The sequence below is a fragment of the Gouania willdenowi genome, chromosome 12 (genome assembly GCF_900634775.1).
Source record: "Gouania willdenowi chromosome 12, fGouWil2.1, whole genome shotgun sequence".
Classification (NCBI taxonomy): Eukaryota; Metazoa; Chordata; class Actinopteri; order Blenniiformes; family Gobiesocidae; genus Gouania; species Gouania willdenowi.
The window spans coordinates 26,989,964-27,006,835 of record NC_041055.1 but is presented as its reverse complement, the minus strand read 5'-3'; the positions used below and the strand labels follow the sequence as shown (position 1 = coordinate 27,006,835).

Genomic DNA, 16,872 nt, shown 5'->3' with positions numbered 1-16,872 from the left:
GTGTTCAGATTTCAAGCGCACATAGAAAACCTAAGTAACCTAGTAATAATCTTTAAAAGAAAAGTTATTGAAGTGCATATTTTTTCTTATTTTCCCTTTATAGCCCATCATCAACTGTAGCAGAGAGAATGGGGCAATTCATGTTCTGTTGGAACTGTGACTCTTTTATATCTGATGTTAGATCATAAAAATGTTGTCTAAAAAATTACAAATATTGGTTTGTTACACTATTTGTGGGTAAAATGCCCAACCTCAGAGTTTATTTAAATGTCTCCCCGAATCCCTCTTCTGTATCATGCAGTTCAAAACAAAAACTATTTTAGTTTGATTCTTTTTCATATATTTCAAAAATTAATTGTGAAGTGGGCATAAGGACTTTATTGTAATTTTATGATAATTATAGCGTTTCTTGTATTGAAAGGTTATATTTTCCTGGTTTATATTAAAATATATATTTTTACCTGTATTTCTAAGTAAAAAAAACAAAACAAAACAAAAAAAACAACATTTCTCGTTAATCATTGTGTAAACTTTTTTTGAAGACTAATTGACAGATGTAAGATTGATGATGATGCAATACTTTTTGCAGTGTTTAATATATATTTACTTTGCTGTATTGTTTTATTATTCTGTGCTCTTTAATTTTTTTCTGCGGGATTTATAAAAAGAACAAATGTAACATTTGGTTATGTTTGCTTGAGATTACATTGCACATTATTTGATGCATAATGTGGTAAAACGAATGATGGAAACGTGTGTTAATTTAATGGGAAGAATTTAGTGATTTTACTTTAAATTCATGACTCTAGTTACAAGTGTTCCATATATTACTACAACTCTAATGGATTCATGTTTGTTAGAATTTAATTGAAGTAGATAAGGATTAGAGAAAACATATACTAGTAGCCTAATTATTGAAAGCAAAATGGGGAAACAATTTATATAAATTTAATTTGTGATTAATGTTCAAATGGAAAAGTGGAAGATGACTGAATGAATAGATACCGAGGAGCATTATATATATTCTTATCTAAGACGCCTTTGTATGACACATATTTGGAATATGATTTTTACAATTCTCAATTAAACCATTAACCGAGTGAAGAAATTGTTTTGTTTTGTTTAGTTTTTTCACTTCAGAAGAAACTAGACAGTGCCCCCTAGTGTGTAGTTACTGCTAAATGTGACATTTGTTGTGCCCTTCTGTACAAAAATCTGAACAAACTTCAGTATGTCCTGTGCTTTATGGAGGTAGATTTGAGTCTATATTATTCAATAAAAGAAACACTTTTCAATCATAGGAAGTAGACTTTAATAAAAAAAACAACCTTTTCAATAAAAAATTAAATAAAAAAATCTCCAATCAAACAATTATCTTGGCCTCATATATTATTTTGCATTTGAACACTTTTTTCTTTGATTGCAAATATTTCTTTTTGATTGAAGTTTTTTTCACTGACTACAATGCTCCATCGTACATTGTAGTCAGTAAAAAAAAAAAAAAAAAAAACAGTTTCAAATAAATTTATTCCGAATTAATTTGAAAAATGGATTAAAAAAAGATTCGGAAAACGAATTAGAAAAAATAAATTCATTCGGAAAACGGGTAAAAAAAAAAAAATTCATTCGGAAAACGGATTTTTGAAAAATAATTCATTCAGAAAACGGATTTTAAAAAACACCCAACAAATTCGGAAAACTGATTTTTTTTTTTTTTTTTAATTAATTCGCAAAACGAATTAAAAAAAAAAAAAAAAATTAATTCGGAAAACGGATTTTAAAAAATTATAATTTGGAAAACTGTCTTCATCTAACTGTATCGTAAAATGGAGTATTAGGGCAAAATTAGAAAATTAGAAAATCTGGGCACTGCGAGATTAAAGTCGTAATATTTCGAGGACAAAATTATGGAATCTTATTGCATTATTTTATGATGATAGCATCATATCATCGTAATTTTTATGATATTAAAGTCCTAATATTTCAGTATTAAAGTCTTAATATTTTGAGATTAAAGTTTCGGGACCAAAAATTGTAATTTCTACATTTTAAACAACAGTGAATATAACCGCGTGCGGTGTGACGTGTTTCTAAACAGGGCAGACTGTACCATGTCTAAATCAAAAGGGTAACAGTTCAAAGTTTTGTTGCGAAAACCAATAACGCACATCAATGTTAACAATGTTTAAGTGTCGTCATTGTACTACAACACAGCCTTCGGACTGCTTTATAAATGTTTGTGACGAGTTTGGCATGTTTAAAGCTGAGCTCGGCCCCCCTGTTCCTGAGCGCAGTGGAACATTCCAGCTAGTTTACACGGACACTCTCAAACATTCTCAGCGACGACCGACGAGCCGCTAAAAAAAAAAAATCACCTGAGGCATCGATATTCGTTTAGAAATGTGACCGTGGTGTGGAGAAGACCTCTTTGAGGACGGAGAACAACTTAAAACAACTGACAGGCTGTTATTGGAAGCGAAACATGGCATCTCAACCAAGGTGGGCACACAAACACACACACGGAACTTTGCACAGCCGCTGGCTGCCCGCTGTGGGCTGACCCAGTGATACAAACCTGTTAGTTTCCATGATATAAGGTGACAAATACTTTATTCGTATGTTTACGTAATTACTGTAAATAGTTTTCTGTATTTTATGTTTGATGCAAAACTTTAACTTGTGTATTGTTTGTTTTTTAATAAACAAGTTAGCCACCAGTCAAACGAGAAACAAATATATCCATAACACCTAGCCTTACAAGCGCCGACCCGTCGCGGTTAATGTTAATTAATAGTCAGCCTGCTGGGTGTCAACGCCACAGAGGAGTCTTTAAGTAAAGTTTAGAGCCAAGAAAGGTGTGGACGTATTAGTGGAGATTGGTACATGTCGTAAGTGCAGTGGTTTAAAGTTTTAAAGTGAGACGTGAGGAGCTAAAAAGGTGAAGGGGAACCAGCTGCAAGCGGCAGGCTGCACTGATTTTAAACCAGCTGATCAACAGGGATGAGCTGTCAATACCAGCCATGGAGAAAACACGTTTATAAGCCTGTTTATGAATGTTTTTCAATTCAGTTCACACGTGTCTAGCTTTATGTGTACGAGGTCCTGTTTTTATTATTATTATTGTTATTATTATTATTGTTATTATTATTATTATTATTATTATTATTATTATTATATGTAGTGATAATAATACAATACCTGTAAGGCCACCCAAGGGCACTTTACGTTAAAAACAGAACAATATAAAACAGAGTAATACAAAAAATAAAAGATAACAATTTAGGAGAAATTATGGAATAAGATGAAACATTGAATTACAGAGAATATGCATAGATGGGTATGGAGTTTTGTCTAAATAACTCAAACAAGTATACATTTTTGTCCTTGGATCAATCGCTCAAAATGTAAAGTTCTGTCTTCTTGGATTGCTACAACCGTCTTGAAATTAACTTAATTCAATATTGCTGAAATTAAGGTATATATTTGTTTAAAAGACTAAAGTATCCATAAAAACTGTCTCTAATTTTTGATTAAAGTTTATTTGTTTCTGAACAGACTACATTAAAGGCCTAATACAGTGTTTTTCAACCCCCAATGTGGGGTGACGGGTCTCTTTAAATTTAGACGGTGTCGCCTGGAATGTGTAAAAATAATTACTGATTTTTTTTTAATTTTTTTTTTTTCTTCAAATTAAAACACAGCACACAATCTTAAACAAATGTATGCTATACCTTCACTTTTCTCAAATATGAATCTAGTTCAAATAAAATATAGTATAAAGAGAAGAGTAAAAGGAGAGAAAAAAAAACATACACAGTATAACAAATATGATCAAAAAATATATATATATTTTGGGTTGCCAGAAATTTGGAATATTAAAAAAGGGCTGTTGCTATTGGTCCGGACCTGGTGTCATGTACTGAGTTCACATCGTGACACCGGACCTCAAACAATTCTGACCATAGTTCCGGCACTTCCTGTGCGCATGCGTCTGCATCCGTCACTGCCGGACCCGTGTTCTTCTAGCTATAGTTTTGTTAGTTTTATTTAATAACTCTATCCCTAACTCTAACCCAAACCCAGGAAATACCCTTAAAAAAAATTTTTTCGTTTTTGTATACGTGTTTTTAAAATTGCAATTTGTCGCATTAAATATGTAAAAATGAAAAAAAAAATGTCAGAAGCAGGATTTGAACCCACATCAGTGGAAGGAAACATCTTTAAGTCTAGCGCCTAGACCACTCAGCCATCATTATGTAGAAAATGTCTGGCAGTGATGGAATTGCGCATGCGCACAGTAAGTGCCGGAACAATAGTCAGATTTTTCGGAAGTCCGGGTCCGGAACTATAGACACTGTATAAAAATTGGGGTCACAATCCAAAATAGATTGGAAACCACTGGCCTAATATAACAAACTACAACTGTTTTGTTTTATTTTTAATTATTTGCTTTGATTTTTTTCACATCGTTTTCCAAGAGAACACAAACCTCGACCAAGCACCGAATGTCTACTTTGCCAGATATTTGCAGTTATCTGGATCTGTGATCCTGATTTTTTTTTTTTTTTTTAATTATGATGATCATTATTATTATTATTTGGTTCATCAGTTAATTCAACAGATGCATTATATTTAAAGATTGCACATTAAAGGCTTGTAAATAAAACATATTTCCCCATTAATAAGGATACAGTTCATCCAAATGTATAGGCACCCCAAATTTTTCTATTGTTAAGCGCTTTGACATGACTTTGTTATATTCTGCTCTATATAAATAAAGTTGAATTGAATTTTTAGAAAAATTGTGATAAAATGCACAATTTGGATCTGATCTGGATGAAACTTGGTGGGATAATTCAGAAATCATTTGTACATGTCGAAGTCAAATTTCATAAAGATCGGTCATTGATAAACCAATATATGAACTTTTTAAATTTCACCAATGACAAGAGATTTTTTTTAATTAATCCAGAATCTGTATATTGATCCAAATCCCCTCCAAAATTTTATGGAATCTTCCGTCGCGTAAAGGCTATCTTTTGGTTGAAATGTTGTCTAGTATTTTGGATGTAATTCTGCTAACAGACAAATAAATAAAAAATAAAGGCTGGTGAAAATATTCCCTTTTTGGCATAGGTAATAAAATTCAAGTCAACAGCAAATGATTTCTCTCAGGTTTGACTTGTGTTTTGCATTGTCTGTCATTTTTTTTTTACCTGTGGGTGTTCACTGATGGGGGACTGGGCAGGATTCTGACCACAGTCTGTCGGATTAATGAGCAAACACTAGTTTTGGCTCACACCCAAATCTTTGCTGCTCCACTTGTTGTCATAGAGACTTCCCTGGGGTGGGGTGGGGTGGGGGGTTGATTCTGTCAAGAGGATGTTTACTGTTCAGCATCTTTTTTTGGGGGAGGAAAGCCAACAGACTATATTCAAAAAGACAGATGATAGCTTTCTTTTAATAAACAATTAAAAGCCTTAAGAAGGCACTATACTCATTAAAGTATTTAATCCAACTATTAGATTAACTCAGTCTGTTTGTCAGTTAGCAGGATGCCAGGATATGTGAATTTACCCTAGTTTTCCATTTGATGAATGGGCTCCAAGCTTTCTTTGGGGACTCTAAGAACAAAATGTGACTGTTGTAGTGAATCCTCATGGCGGCCGTGTTTGACATTTCCCATCAGACACTCATCCCTGCCCCTCATGTGCACGTGTCTGTCATTGGCACACCAAAAAATGCTGTTTTGTCTGCTCTCTTTAGCCTAAGGTGTCTTTTGAAATGATAGTAATTTTGCATCAACTAATAACTGATGTTTTTAGTATCAATAAAAAAAATTATGCTGCATCTTTTTCTTTGTCATGCACAGTTATTGAGTTTTCTTAAGAATACTTTAGTATATCAGTGAGATTATCTTTTGTTGATGCCTCCCTTTTGTTTATGTTTTATTCACCCTGCCAAAGATGTGCTTGTCAAATCACCTTGACTAACATCCTTTTCTGATTTATTTATTTATTGTAGTGTTGACAACGAAGAAAGGAACCTTCTACGCCTCCGAGCATGGGAACGGAGGAACCAAGAAACCAGGCAAACCAAAGAATTCAACCTTGAGAATGAGCCACTTTTTGGGCAACCGTACAAGGTACAAGTTCACATTGTGGGAAGGGGAAAATTACACAATACAAGCTGGTTTCACTGTTTGTAGTGGCATTCAGAATCTGACACATTTTGATTGTTCTCCTTATTAGTAATGCTATGTCTGTCAGTACATAGTCTGCTATTAGAATAAATGATTTTTATTCTTATTGTCATGTAACCACCTCTAATTCAAAGTTGTGATTTTATCAATACAATACAGTGGCAATAATTCTTTGTTCTTCTTATAGACAAATAAAGGCGACGAGCTGTCCAATCGGATCAAGAAGATGCTGGGCAGTTATGAAGTTGGAAATAATTCCTGCCCGTTTTCCATTGTGCCCTTCAACATTCCTACTTCTGTAACCATGTCACAGTCTTATCAGCATCAGCCAAGCACTGATCAGTCAGCCAAACCTCAAATCCACAACCTGGTGTCTACTGAAAACTGTGGGCCGTCAGCTAACAGCCTCACCTCTCAGTATGCACGGACTTCCACTGCATCCTCTCCAGACGGTCGAGAACATGGAAAAAGGAGGAGGAATAACCTCTCAGATCCTGGGGAGCCTTTTAGCCCTGACCAGGAAATGTCTGCCCAGTCCCCTGACATTAAGCCACCCCCTATCTTTCATTCCAGTGTTCACAATAATGCAGAAACCTTTGACCGTCAACAACTTCCCAGATCTGATGGTCCCTCCTCTGAGTGTCTAAACACGATGGATGTTTCCACATTAAACCTGAAGCAGTCTCCTAAAGATACACCTGTCTCTCAAGTTAACATGAATAACACACTGCACTCCCAGAACTTTGCTCCACTCCTATCGTCCAAGCAGCCCCACGTGATCCCGACCCAGAAGCCGACGGCGTATGTTCGCCCTAATCTACCCGAGTTAATCAGCGAGTCAGACTTGGTCAAAAGAAAAACAAAGCCCCCGTGTTTGGAGGTAAGTTAATGATCTATGAAATGTCTTTATCATGACTGTAAATGCTTTTCTCAGTGGCCTTGGAGTCTAAGCAAATATAGTCAAATACAGGAGGCGTGAGCGCAAATGCTGAAATGACAATTTTTCACAATAAAGTGACCAAAACAAACCAAAAAAGAAAATTAGAATCATTTTAACACTTTTTTTATTGGTCCGGTACCAAATGGTCTACTGACCAGTAGTGGTCCATGGCCTAGGGTTTGGAGACCACTGTGTGAGAACGGGGGTCACGAGGTTTCCAGATACCTTCAAGGAACTAGGAATAATTCTTTTGAGCAATTTGAGCCCAGTATTGCTTATTTTTATTTCTTTTTCTGCAAATACACCAAACTTGACATATTTTACCCTCTTTTTATCACTTATCTTGTCATATTGTTGCTCCTTTGAATGCCTTTTTGCTGCATTTTTTTTCACTTTTAAGTTATTTTCAGCACTTGTAAACCCTTTCCACCACTTTTCTCACTTAATGTTGCATATGTTGACCTATTATTGTCACTTTTAACCTCTTTTCACCTCATTTTATATTTATTTTTGGCAATTTATCCACATTCATGATTTGCCATGCCCTTTATTTGCCAGTTTAAACTAATTGTTCCTATATTTAACTTTTTTTTCTGTCCATTTTTGGCCACTCTAATTTGCAACCTGTAACTAATTTCTGTGGTTTTTAAAATCCCATTTCAGCACCTTTTCCACCCTTTTTGGTCACTTTTAACCCATTTTATTTCTGATTAAAACAAGGGTTTACATCTTTAAGATGACTATATACTATGGCGGAAATAATAATAAACTTCCTGGATAACAGTGGATATTATTCAGATAAATAAATAAATTAGGTTGTCATAGATTCATAGAACAATGGACCATCATTTTGCTGACTTTATGGATGGACCCCAAAAAGCTCTCCCCTTTACCCCCCCTTATAGATGGCCCTGTCTCCACATGACTGTTCTTCAATGTTCATGTCTGTGTTCAACCACCTTCAGGTATAGTGGGGGTCACCGGTCTCTGGAACCTTTATTTTGGCGGTCAAGTTTGAGAACCACTGTCTATTCAGAATGTTGAGTGTTCATTGTCTTGTCTTTTTCAGTATCAAAAGTTATCTGCACTCATTGTAGACTTTAAGACTTTGTTTATTCACATTTCAGTGCATTGAATGGTGCCACAAAATAATTTGATATCATTGTTCATTGCTGTTTGCTAGCTCTAAATGCTCTGTACTGTGAGCAATGTTAGTCGTGTGTGTGCTGACCTCACGTTGTTCTCTGACTTGTCTTTATCTGCTGAACCAGTGCAACATTTAAGAAGTCCTAGTGCTGTTCTTTTTGGGTTTTTTTGTTGTTTTTTTTCTTAAACTACAGTGGAATTTCAGTTCATCTTATTTTTTCATATGAACATTATTCATGACTCTGAGCTTTTGCTGCAGCACAACAGTGCTGAAGAAGTTGCTTACTTTGATATTTGGTAATTAATAGGTGTGATGTTGGGCAGTGACGTGTTGCCTTTTTGTTATCCTGAAAAGCTTGTTGCTGTGAAACTAAACTCTTCCAATACAGTGGGGAATTATGTGCTTGGGGTGCATTTCTATAGAAAAAGTGAAGTTCAACTTAATTTTTCTCCCAAATTAAATTTAAATGTTTTTTTAAATAGCTTGCAGGGAATAGGGTAATTATTAAGGGTGTAAGAAAAAACGACTATATATTGCAATATTTCACAACGCCATCGTCATATCGATCCAAAAATATGTCCAAATCAATTTTTTAAATAAAGTTTTTGAACGAAAAAAGGTGTCAGTGAATCATATAAGACCTTGTTAAACTACCTATCGCTGTGATTCTCTGCTGCTAAAACACTGCACATTTCACCTTTATCTTTTTATCATTCCTCAATGCATTTTAGCTTGGAAGTTGATTGCACTTCATCTTCACAAAACATCATGGAGACTTTTATAGATGTTTGTGATTACTTTTTTTTTTTTAAGAATTTAAAATAATCTGTTGTAAAAGCAGTGTCCACACGGTCATGAAAATTTCCAATCTTAAAAAGTTATGAAGTATTTTAACTGTTTTTGCAAAAGTTTTGGAAATATAGCCCATTTTATTTTATTGTTTAAAATACCGCAAAGATGTTAAGCGTTACCTCAAAGTGAAAGTGCTGGATACCGGCAGTATCATTGAGCAGGAGTCAAGAGATCTAACAAATTTGCTAGTTTTAGAAAAGTTTTGAAAAATCATTGTGGAAAAAAGTAAAAGCAAAATTTAAACTTTTGAAAAATGTAATTTGATATTTTGTTAAACATACCACGTGTTTTTCATATTGGTACTTGAATTCCAGTTGGCTACCATTTACTTGTTACTGTTACTGTTTTGTACTTTGTAGATTTGTAATTATCGATATTGCGATTGTATCGCGATATATCGGGATGTATGGTATTGTGACTTGTATCGTCATATTAATGGCAATGCACACGCCTAGTAATGATTAACATTGATGAAAGTTATCAATCTTTTTAGATACGTTGTGACCTTGGCTGCCTCGGATAAATTCACTGCAGCACTCGGCAGAACTGAAATGTAACTCTTTGTCATAAGCGACTGCTCCATGGCGCCGTTCAGTCTGAACTTGTCGACAAACGCTTCATTCAGAAGGAAAAACTCAGAGAAGCATTGATCTTATGTTGCAGTTCACTGACAGCTGCGTTTCACGTTTTACACGTTTTCTACTTTTTACACTTTTAGAAAGTTAAAAGCAGGTTTTCTTGCATCTTGAAATTTCATTAGCTCTGTACATTAAGTCTCTCCACTTTAGTTGTAACTCCATCACCTACACATCTGTAACGGTTAAAATATACAAATATAAGTAGTATTTGCCGTCAGCTTAAGGAATGTTTTATCATTTTACATCATGACATTCATTTCTGCTTGCACATTCTGCAATTATTGTTAATGTCAGCTTTATTTATGTAGCAATTAAAAGCAGCCAGCGGCATACCAAAGTACTCTACAATAAAATTGAAAGACCTTAAAATATTTTAAACAATGATGCCACAAATAAAGATACAATAGAAGTAACTAAACTCTGCCAAAGGCCTCAGTAAACAGGTGAACTTTAAGCTGTGCGTATTTCCTTGTTATTTGTTTAAAATCAGCTCATGTGGTACAGCTAAATGATGGATTTTGGCAGACTTTTTAAAATTTGAATGGAGCAATCATTGTTTCTCTCTCTACTACCTTATGTTTGTAAACATTTTTTTAGAGACTAATGTTGTTTCTTTCCTCCTGCTATAGATACGAAGAGATGATCAGTTTGTGGAGGACATTTTAAAGGTACGTCCTGCTGATTGTGTGATAGTTCTATACATACATTTTTCAAATAAATTAATTTTAGTTATTTACAGGTGTTTGTCAACTCAAGACAATTCTTTGATCAAGACTAATTTAACTTGATGCTACTTTTAGACAAAAAATATTATCACATCATCCGCTGCATTTATTGTCAGAAGTGGTTCCCAGTATTAGATTCTTCAGTGGGAATTATGAGCTCTCTGATATAAACATATCAGCCACACTGTGGTAATACAAAAAATGTAGTCGTGCCAGAACAGAGCGTAACGTGGCAAAACTGTGACTGTGCTTATGTTGTGTTTTCATTTGTCATTGAAGAGCAAACATGGATTCGTTTGCTCAGCAATCCTCCACTCTTGAGCGGCTGCTGATAAAATGTCTTTGCTTCTTACTGTATGTTTTCTGGTGTTTTCCTCATCAGGGCTGCTCCGTTGTTTATCAAAGACTTTCAAACCCATTTGTACTGCAACAATTCAAAATAGGATTTATTGAATTTTAATGTTAAGGTGTCCAGATGTGGCCCGCTATCAAATTTTGTTGCTCCAGAAACAAAAAACGCCAAACCCCAACAAAAAGACAAATAACATAAAAAATACAAAAAGACAGCAAAAACCCACCAAATCTATCTATAAAAGCAAGAAAGTTCTGTATGCGTGTATGTTTGAGGAGTGAATATCTCCCAGACACGGTGTCTGTTCGACCTGAAACTTTGTCAACGGCTTCCACATACCCAAGTGTGTACATAATTATTTAGCACTGACATTCCACCAATGCACAATTAAAAATAAAATGACCCCACTCATACATTAAATAATATTGCACAGGCCTATAGCTGACTGGGCTTCTGAAAGAGGTTCAACTTAAATATGTTCTCATAAAAACACAAAGTGCATTTAAGTTAATGAGTGCATGCTTGTGTCTTTACAACATACTGTTTCTGTTGAGTTGTTTCGGTGAGAAAAACCAAAAATACACTTTTGGGTAATTTTCGGTGGACAAATTTTGGGTGCAATGCTTTCCTGTGATCATTTTCAGATGTTGATAATGTGGCCCTTGAAACAGGCATTGACACTTTTGTGGCCCCCACCATGATAACAGTCACCCGTCACTGTGCAATACGTTACATACAACTGGCTGTTCATTAGACTGGAGAACCTGGTTTGAGATTTTAAAATGTAATGTACAGCCACCCTCTGCCTCTCCTTATAGGAAATGACTTCCTTGTGGCCTCCTCTTCTAACCACCATTCACACACCCAGCACTGAAGAATGCCCCAAGATCCTTTTCCCAGCCAAGGTGAGATCACAAAGACAGAAATATTTTTCTGTGAAGGTTCTCAGGCATCCTGGTTATATTAGATGCAGTAGTTTATACGTATAGCTTTGATGCAGTAAACACTGAAATGCTGTTTGGTTTTAGCCTCAGTCATTTGCTGATGAACATATGTGTTCCTCGAGGTGATCTAATTTTTTTATTTATTTTTTTCTCGCCAAACTTGCTCAGCAACTTCCCTTACCTCCTGTGTGCACAGTATTGACAGACACTGTGGCAAAACACTACTCTTTAAGCGCTATTGTTTTTTAGATGATACAGTCCCTAAAAAAAGAGTTAAATCTCTTTTTAAATGTTATAACTATTCCTTTTGAATGGACCTACAGGTTGATGTCTTGGCTCAGATTGCATGATTTGCTTGAGGAATACTTTTTTTTTTCTTTTCTGCAACTAAAGATAATTATTTTAGAATATGTGAATATATTTTGTTAGAAGTTAAACATTTCTAACAATACACAGGTATGATTTAGATTAAAGCCTGCTTCTCTCTTTTATTTATCTTGGTTTTTTGTTTTTTTCACAGGAAGCAGAGGGTGTGTCTTCATGTCCAGTACTAAGTGAGTAACAAAGCAGTTTTGTGTGGCTGAGCAAGCAATTTATTTCAGAAATACAATTCTAGGATTTTGTTTTGGAATTATAAGTAAAAAAGAAAGAAAAAAAAACATCTATTGATTTTACCATGGAGTCTGCTTTAAAGGTTACGTCTGTAATGTGCTTAACTAAACTCAATTTACTTGAATATTTTTTTCAAAATTCCCAAACAGTGAGTAATTCTGCATTGTGTAATATAATAGATTTTCCCCCAGTTTAAAGTACTTATATTTTCAAACTTTTGGGGAATTAAATACCTCTCCTGGTCTAAATTATGGTAATTCAATAAGTTTCTGTCATGCTGAATTTGTGTACAGTCCTGTGGTTTTTATGGAACATTTCTTTATTTTATTTTATTTTAGTAACGTTATCCCTGGTAGAATGTTGTGTAGTCTAAAATCAAATCTGTCTCTATTTTTTCCAGAACACCCTGAGCCCTCGCCTTCAGATTCAGCTCATCTAAACAAACGGTTTCCCCCTAAGTATGTGACTTTCTTTTTAAAGCACACATTATTATTTAAATTCTGTACTGAGATTAAAATAAAGAATTTAATGGAAGGTTTAAAGGATTCCTCGACTCTGTTCGTAAATGTTTGTTTTATTAAATATTCAATTTGTAAACGAAGGAGTTTGCATAGGAACCCAATCTGATTGCCAGTTAAAGATGCTAGGGACCGCCATTTTTTTTTGTGGGTAATGACCGATTGTTGGTGGCTTTTCTTAGCACTGAAAAGAATAATGAAATGGTCAAAAGTGTCTCATTGTTTTTCCATGTCTAAACATCTTTGAGAAAATAGAAAATATTTCAGGTTTGTTATTCTGGGTTCTTCTACTTCCTTCTACTCCCACAGATTTCTGAGCATTTTTAAATTCATCCAAAGCTTCTTTAAAGATTAAAAATGTATGGATGACTTTATGAACATTTCCAATTGTCAGTGGCATTGTCCCAGTGGTTCAACGTTTGAAGAATCCCTTTAGCTTTTCCATTTTGTTCTTTTACACTGATTTGACAGTTTTATGGTTGCTAATGTGACACTTGTGTGTGGATGTGACTTAGGTCATGTGGGCCAACACATTCCAGTGGTGGAGAGTCGGAGTCCGAGTGTGACAGCCTTGCTGAGGAGCCTGTTGTACCATCAGTTAAAACTGAGGTTCGAAACCAATAATGCACATGCTCTTTCTTGTCTCCGCAATTCTTATTTTCTGCATCGTTTTCATCAGCCTGATGCTTCTGTGCTGAGCCATGGCAATAGGCACTTGGGGAATTGGATCAGGCCCAGCCAGCAGAGTTCCAGCTCGGAGGTCCAAGCTGATGCACATGTGCCTGAGAGCGACGCCCACAAAGAGGTGCTACCCACTCAAAGTCCCAGGTTATTTCATGGAGAAGCATCAAGTCCTTTAGAATCCAAGCCAGAGGTTTCTTTTCACCAAGAAGAGTTCACGGATAAACATTCTGCCCCTAAAAAGCCTCTTAAGGAGTCGGAAAGACAAGACGAATGTTCTCGGGAAAAGGATGTAAAACCCCTTCCTGCTGATGTGACTGCATCGAGTAGTCACAGGCAAGTGTCCAAACACTCAAAGGCAGATCAGACTGACTCAGCACTCAGTGTACAGAGTGAGGTTGTTCCAAGCACACAGACATGTTTAGCTGAGGTTAAAGCTAAAACACGGCATGGAAAGAGAAGCAAAGACAGAAGTGACTCTAAAAGAGACACGAAACGGACGAAACACAAATCGGCCGATAAGCAGAATGTTGCAGTAGAGCCGGGACCACAAGTCCCTCCCACTCTGCCTTCCATTGGTCCACCTTGTAGTGTTCATTTTCCTAACGTTTGTTCCTGTCCAACCCAAAGTCCTGCTCAGCCCAAACACCCAAAAATCAGAGACAAAAGCAAAAAACACAAGGAAGAAACTGTCTCCGAGACGGCGTCAAAGACTCCTCACCAAGACGTCCAAAAGAAGTCGAAGAAGCCCAAACACGTCACCAAGGATTCTCTGGATCTACACCACCCTCCTAAGTCTCTGCTGGTGAAGTTAGACCTGAGGCTGCTTTTAAAGGATCACAAATCCTCCAGCAGTCTCCCTGGTATTCCTAGCAAAGGATCCACACTGGTCAGAGAGCAGGATACACAAGTCCACATGGGAAGCAAAAAAGACAAACGCTCCACAAAGGACAAAGCTCAGAAAGTGAGAAATCGGTTCATTCCAGGGTTGGAGTCAATTATAATTGTAGTCGCGTAATTGAACAAATCTGTTGCTGTTGTAATCGTAATATAATTGTAATTGAGTTGAAATAATTGAGTGTAATTGTAATTGGCATAAACATTCTACTAAAATTTACAATTTCATTAAACGCAAAACTCTGGAACCATATTACAGTTCTATGGCTTACACATACATAGTTAATTATTAAAATGTGTTTCATAACAAGTTTACCTGTCAGTTCACTTTAAGATAATTTTACCATTTCAAAAAAAATTAAAAATTAAAAATGAAATTGAGGCGTATACTGACAGAAAAAAGGCTCAGACACTCGCACCAAAAATATTAACATCAATATTTTCATGGATAAAGAAGCCTAACAAGCTAACCAAGAGATGAGAAACTTTAGATGATGGATAATAGTTTTTTGTGTATTCTACTGCTGATTTCAAAACAATCTCATTGTCATATGAGATGCTAACACAAGAGGAAGGTTAAATTTTATGGGCTTATTTATTAAAGGCCCGGTAATTGTAATTGGCTTTCAGGGAAAAAAATAATTGTATTTTTAATTGTAATCAGAAAAAATGCCAGTCAACATAATCGTAATTGTGTTGTAAGTAAACATGGATAATTGAAGACATAATTGTGATTTAAAAATGTAATTGACCCTAACCCTTTTTCATTTTTTCTTAAATGACATGAAGGTGATTGTTGACTAGCCTTAACTTTGATTTTTTTATTTTTCCTCCCAAAGCATGATGTGGAAACCAAAGCTCAGCCCAGGAAGAAACAGAAGCTGAACAACAATACCTCATTATCATCTCTCACGTCTGTTAAACTGGGGTAGGTCTCTCAATCCGAGGCAGTTTTTATGTTTTTTTTTTATTATTTTTTTTTTATTAGCTCTCTGTCTAACACAATCTATGCTCTGGCCTCCTTTTGCAGAACTTCCAGACATGTCGCTGACGCTCAGGGGAAAAAACATCCAAAGAAACCTTCACTGCAGTTTGATGCTTGCAAAGAGAAGCCCAAAGACTCCAAGCTGAAGAAAAGCTGTTTAGAGAAGAAGCAGGGCTCTAACAAGGAGCTTGTGAAGAGCAAAGAATCATCCAAACACAAGGAATGTAGCAGAAAAATCCCAGAGCAACCACACACTGATAAGGTATCATGAATGTCAGAATGCTGTAACCGATTATTTGTCAGATTATTTTAGATTTAAACCCAAACATCCTGCTCTGTTGTTCCAGCCAAAGGCTCCAAAGAGACGCGTTGCTCTTGCTTCCACTTCAACATCTCAGCCCAGGAGGAAAGTTCAGAGCCACAGACCTTTGCTCAGCTTTGATGAGAGGTATGATTTAGTTTGAGTTCAGGAGCCAAATACGGACCAGAGGGTTATTCCATAAAGCGGGTTATGTTCAAACTCTGAGTATGTTCGGGCTCAAATGAGGGAAACTCTGAGTATCCCATTCCTAAACGCGAGGTATGTTCTAATCTGAGTATGTTACCATGGCAACATTGTCCGTGAACTAAACCTCCTCGCTGACAGGTTTTATCGAAGAAACCCTGGGTTTCTAGCTGGCTCTGCCCACCTGAACACTGTTTCAGGATTTATTTGACATTTTTTGGATGTTGAGATGACTCTGGCGACAATATTACATTAAAAATCAAAATAAATGATTCTATATCTATATATATTAAAAGCGGCAGTCACTGTCTTTATAGCCAGTGTAACGGGAGGGGCTCTCTATGCAGCCATCCTGTGCTGCTGACACGTCTCCTCAGACACATTTTTTTTATATTATTCCCTGCTCGTCACGTCACTAAAGCGATAAAGTGATGAAGGGACCAAAAAGCGCTACTAATCACAGGTGATTTAAGCCACTATAGTCACTGAAGGTGCATTCAGTGTGAACATACCTTTAGAACAGGCTCATATCCTCAAACACCGACTTATTTCACCCATCAGGGTGACTAAATCACTCTCTTCCGGGTGGTTACCATGGTAGTTTCTGTAATCGTCGATCTATTGATGATGGCTTTTTATCGCGCACGTAAGGTTTACATACTCAGGGTTGATTGACCCACTTCATACCAGCTGTAATGGAATCCGATACCCAGAGTTTTCCATCGTGGGGTATGTTGACCCAGAGTTTATGGATAGAGTTTAACCCTCCTTTTTGAAATATCCCTCAGTTTGATCTCAAGTGGGCTGCAGATTTTATGCAGGGAATAAAGGAACAATTTTCACATTATTGTGCCCTAGTTTTCAATATTTGGTT

The 16,872-nt window shown here is 36.0% G+C and overlaps 1 protein-coding gene across 3 annotated transcripts in view; it reads left to right on the top strand.

Annotated features, from left to right (window-relative positions):
• The first annotated feature begins 2,301 nt into the window (after nucleotides 1–2,301).
• The window catches only part of aff1 (AF4/FMR2 family, member 1), a 20,850-nt gene continuing 6,279 nt past the window's right edge, over nucleotides 2,302–16,872 (top strand). For 2 of the 3 annotated variants that reach the window (XM_028463002.1, XM_028463001.1), the window contains exons 1-12: nucleotides 2,302–2,499; nucleotides 6,025–6,145; nucleotides 6,390–7,082; nucleotides 10,409–10,447; nucleotides 11,675–11,761; nucleotides 12,321–12,354; nucleotides 12,813–12,870; nucleotides 13,446–13,539; nucleotides 13,610–14,575; nucleotides 15,348–15,436; nucleotides 15,539–15,755; nucleotides 15,841–15,941. In XM_028463002.1, coding sequence (XP_028318803.1) covers nucleotides 2,483–2,499; nucleotides 6,025–6,145; nucleotides 6,390–7,082; nucleotides 10,409–10,447; nucleotides 11,675–11,761; nucleotides 12,321–12,354; nucleotides 12,813–12,870; nucleotides 13,446–13,539; nucleotides 13,610–14,575; nucleotides 15,348–15,436; nucleotides 15,539–15,755; nucleotides 15,841–15,941 — 2,516 coding nt within the window. In that variant the 5' untranslated portion in view covers nucleotides 2,302–2,482. The remainder of the gene's footprint in view (nucleotides 2,500–6,024; nucleotides 6,146–6,389; nucleotides 7,083–10,408; nucleotides 10,448–11,674; nucleotides 11,762–12,320; nucleotides 12,355–12,812; nucleotides 12,871–13,445; nucleotides 13,540–13,609; nucleotides 14,576–15,347; nucleotides 15,437–15,538; nucleotides 15,756–15,840; nucleotides 15,942–16,872) is intronic. The other variant, XM_028463003.1, reaches the window with a different exon arrangement.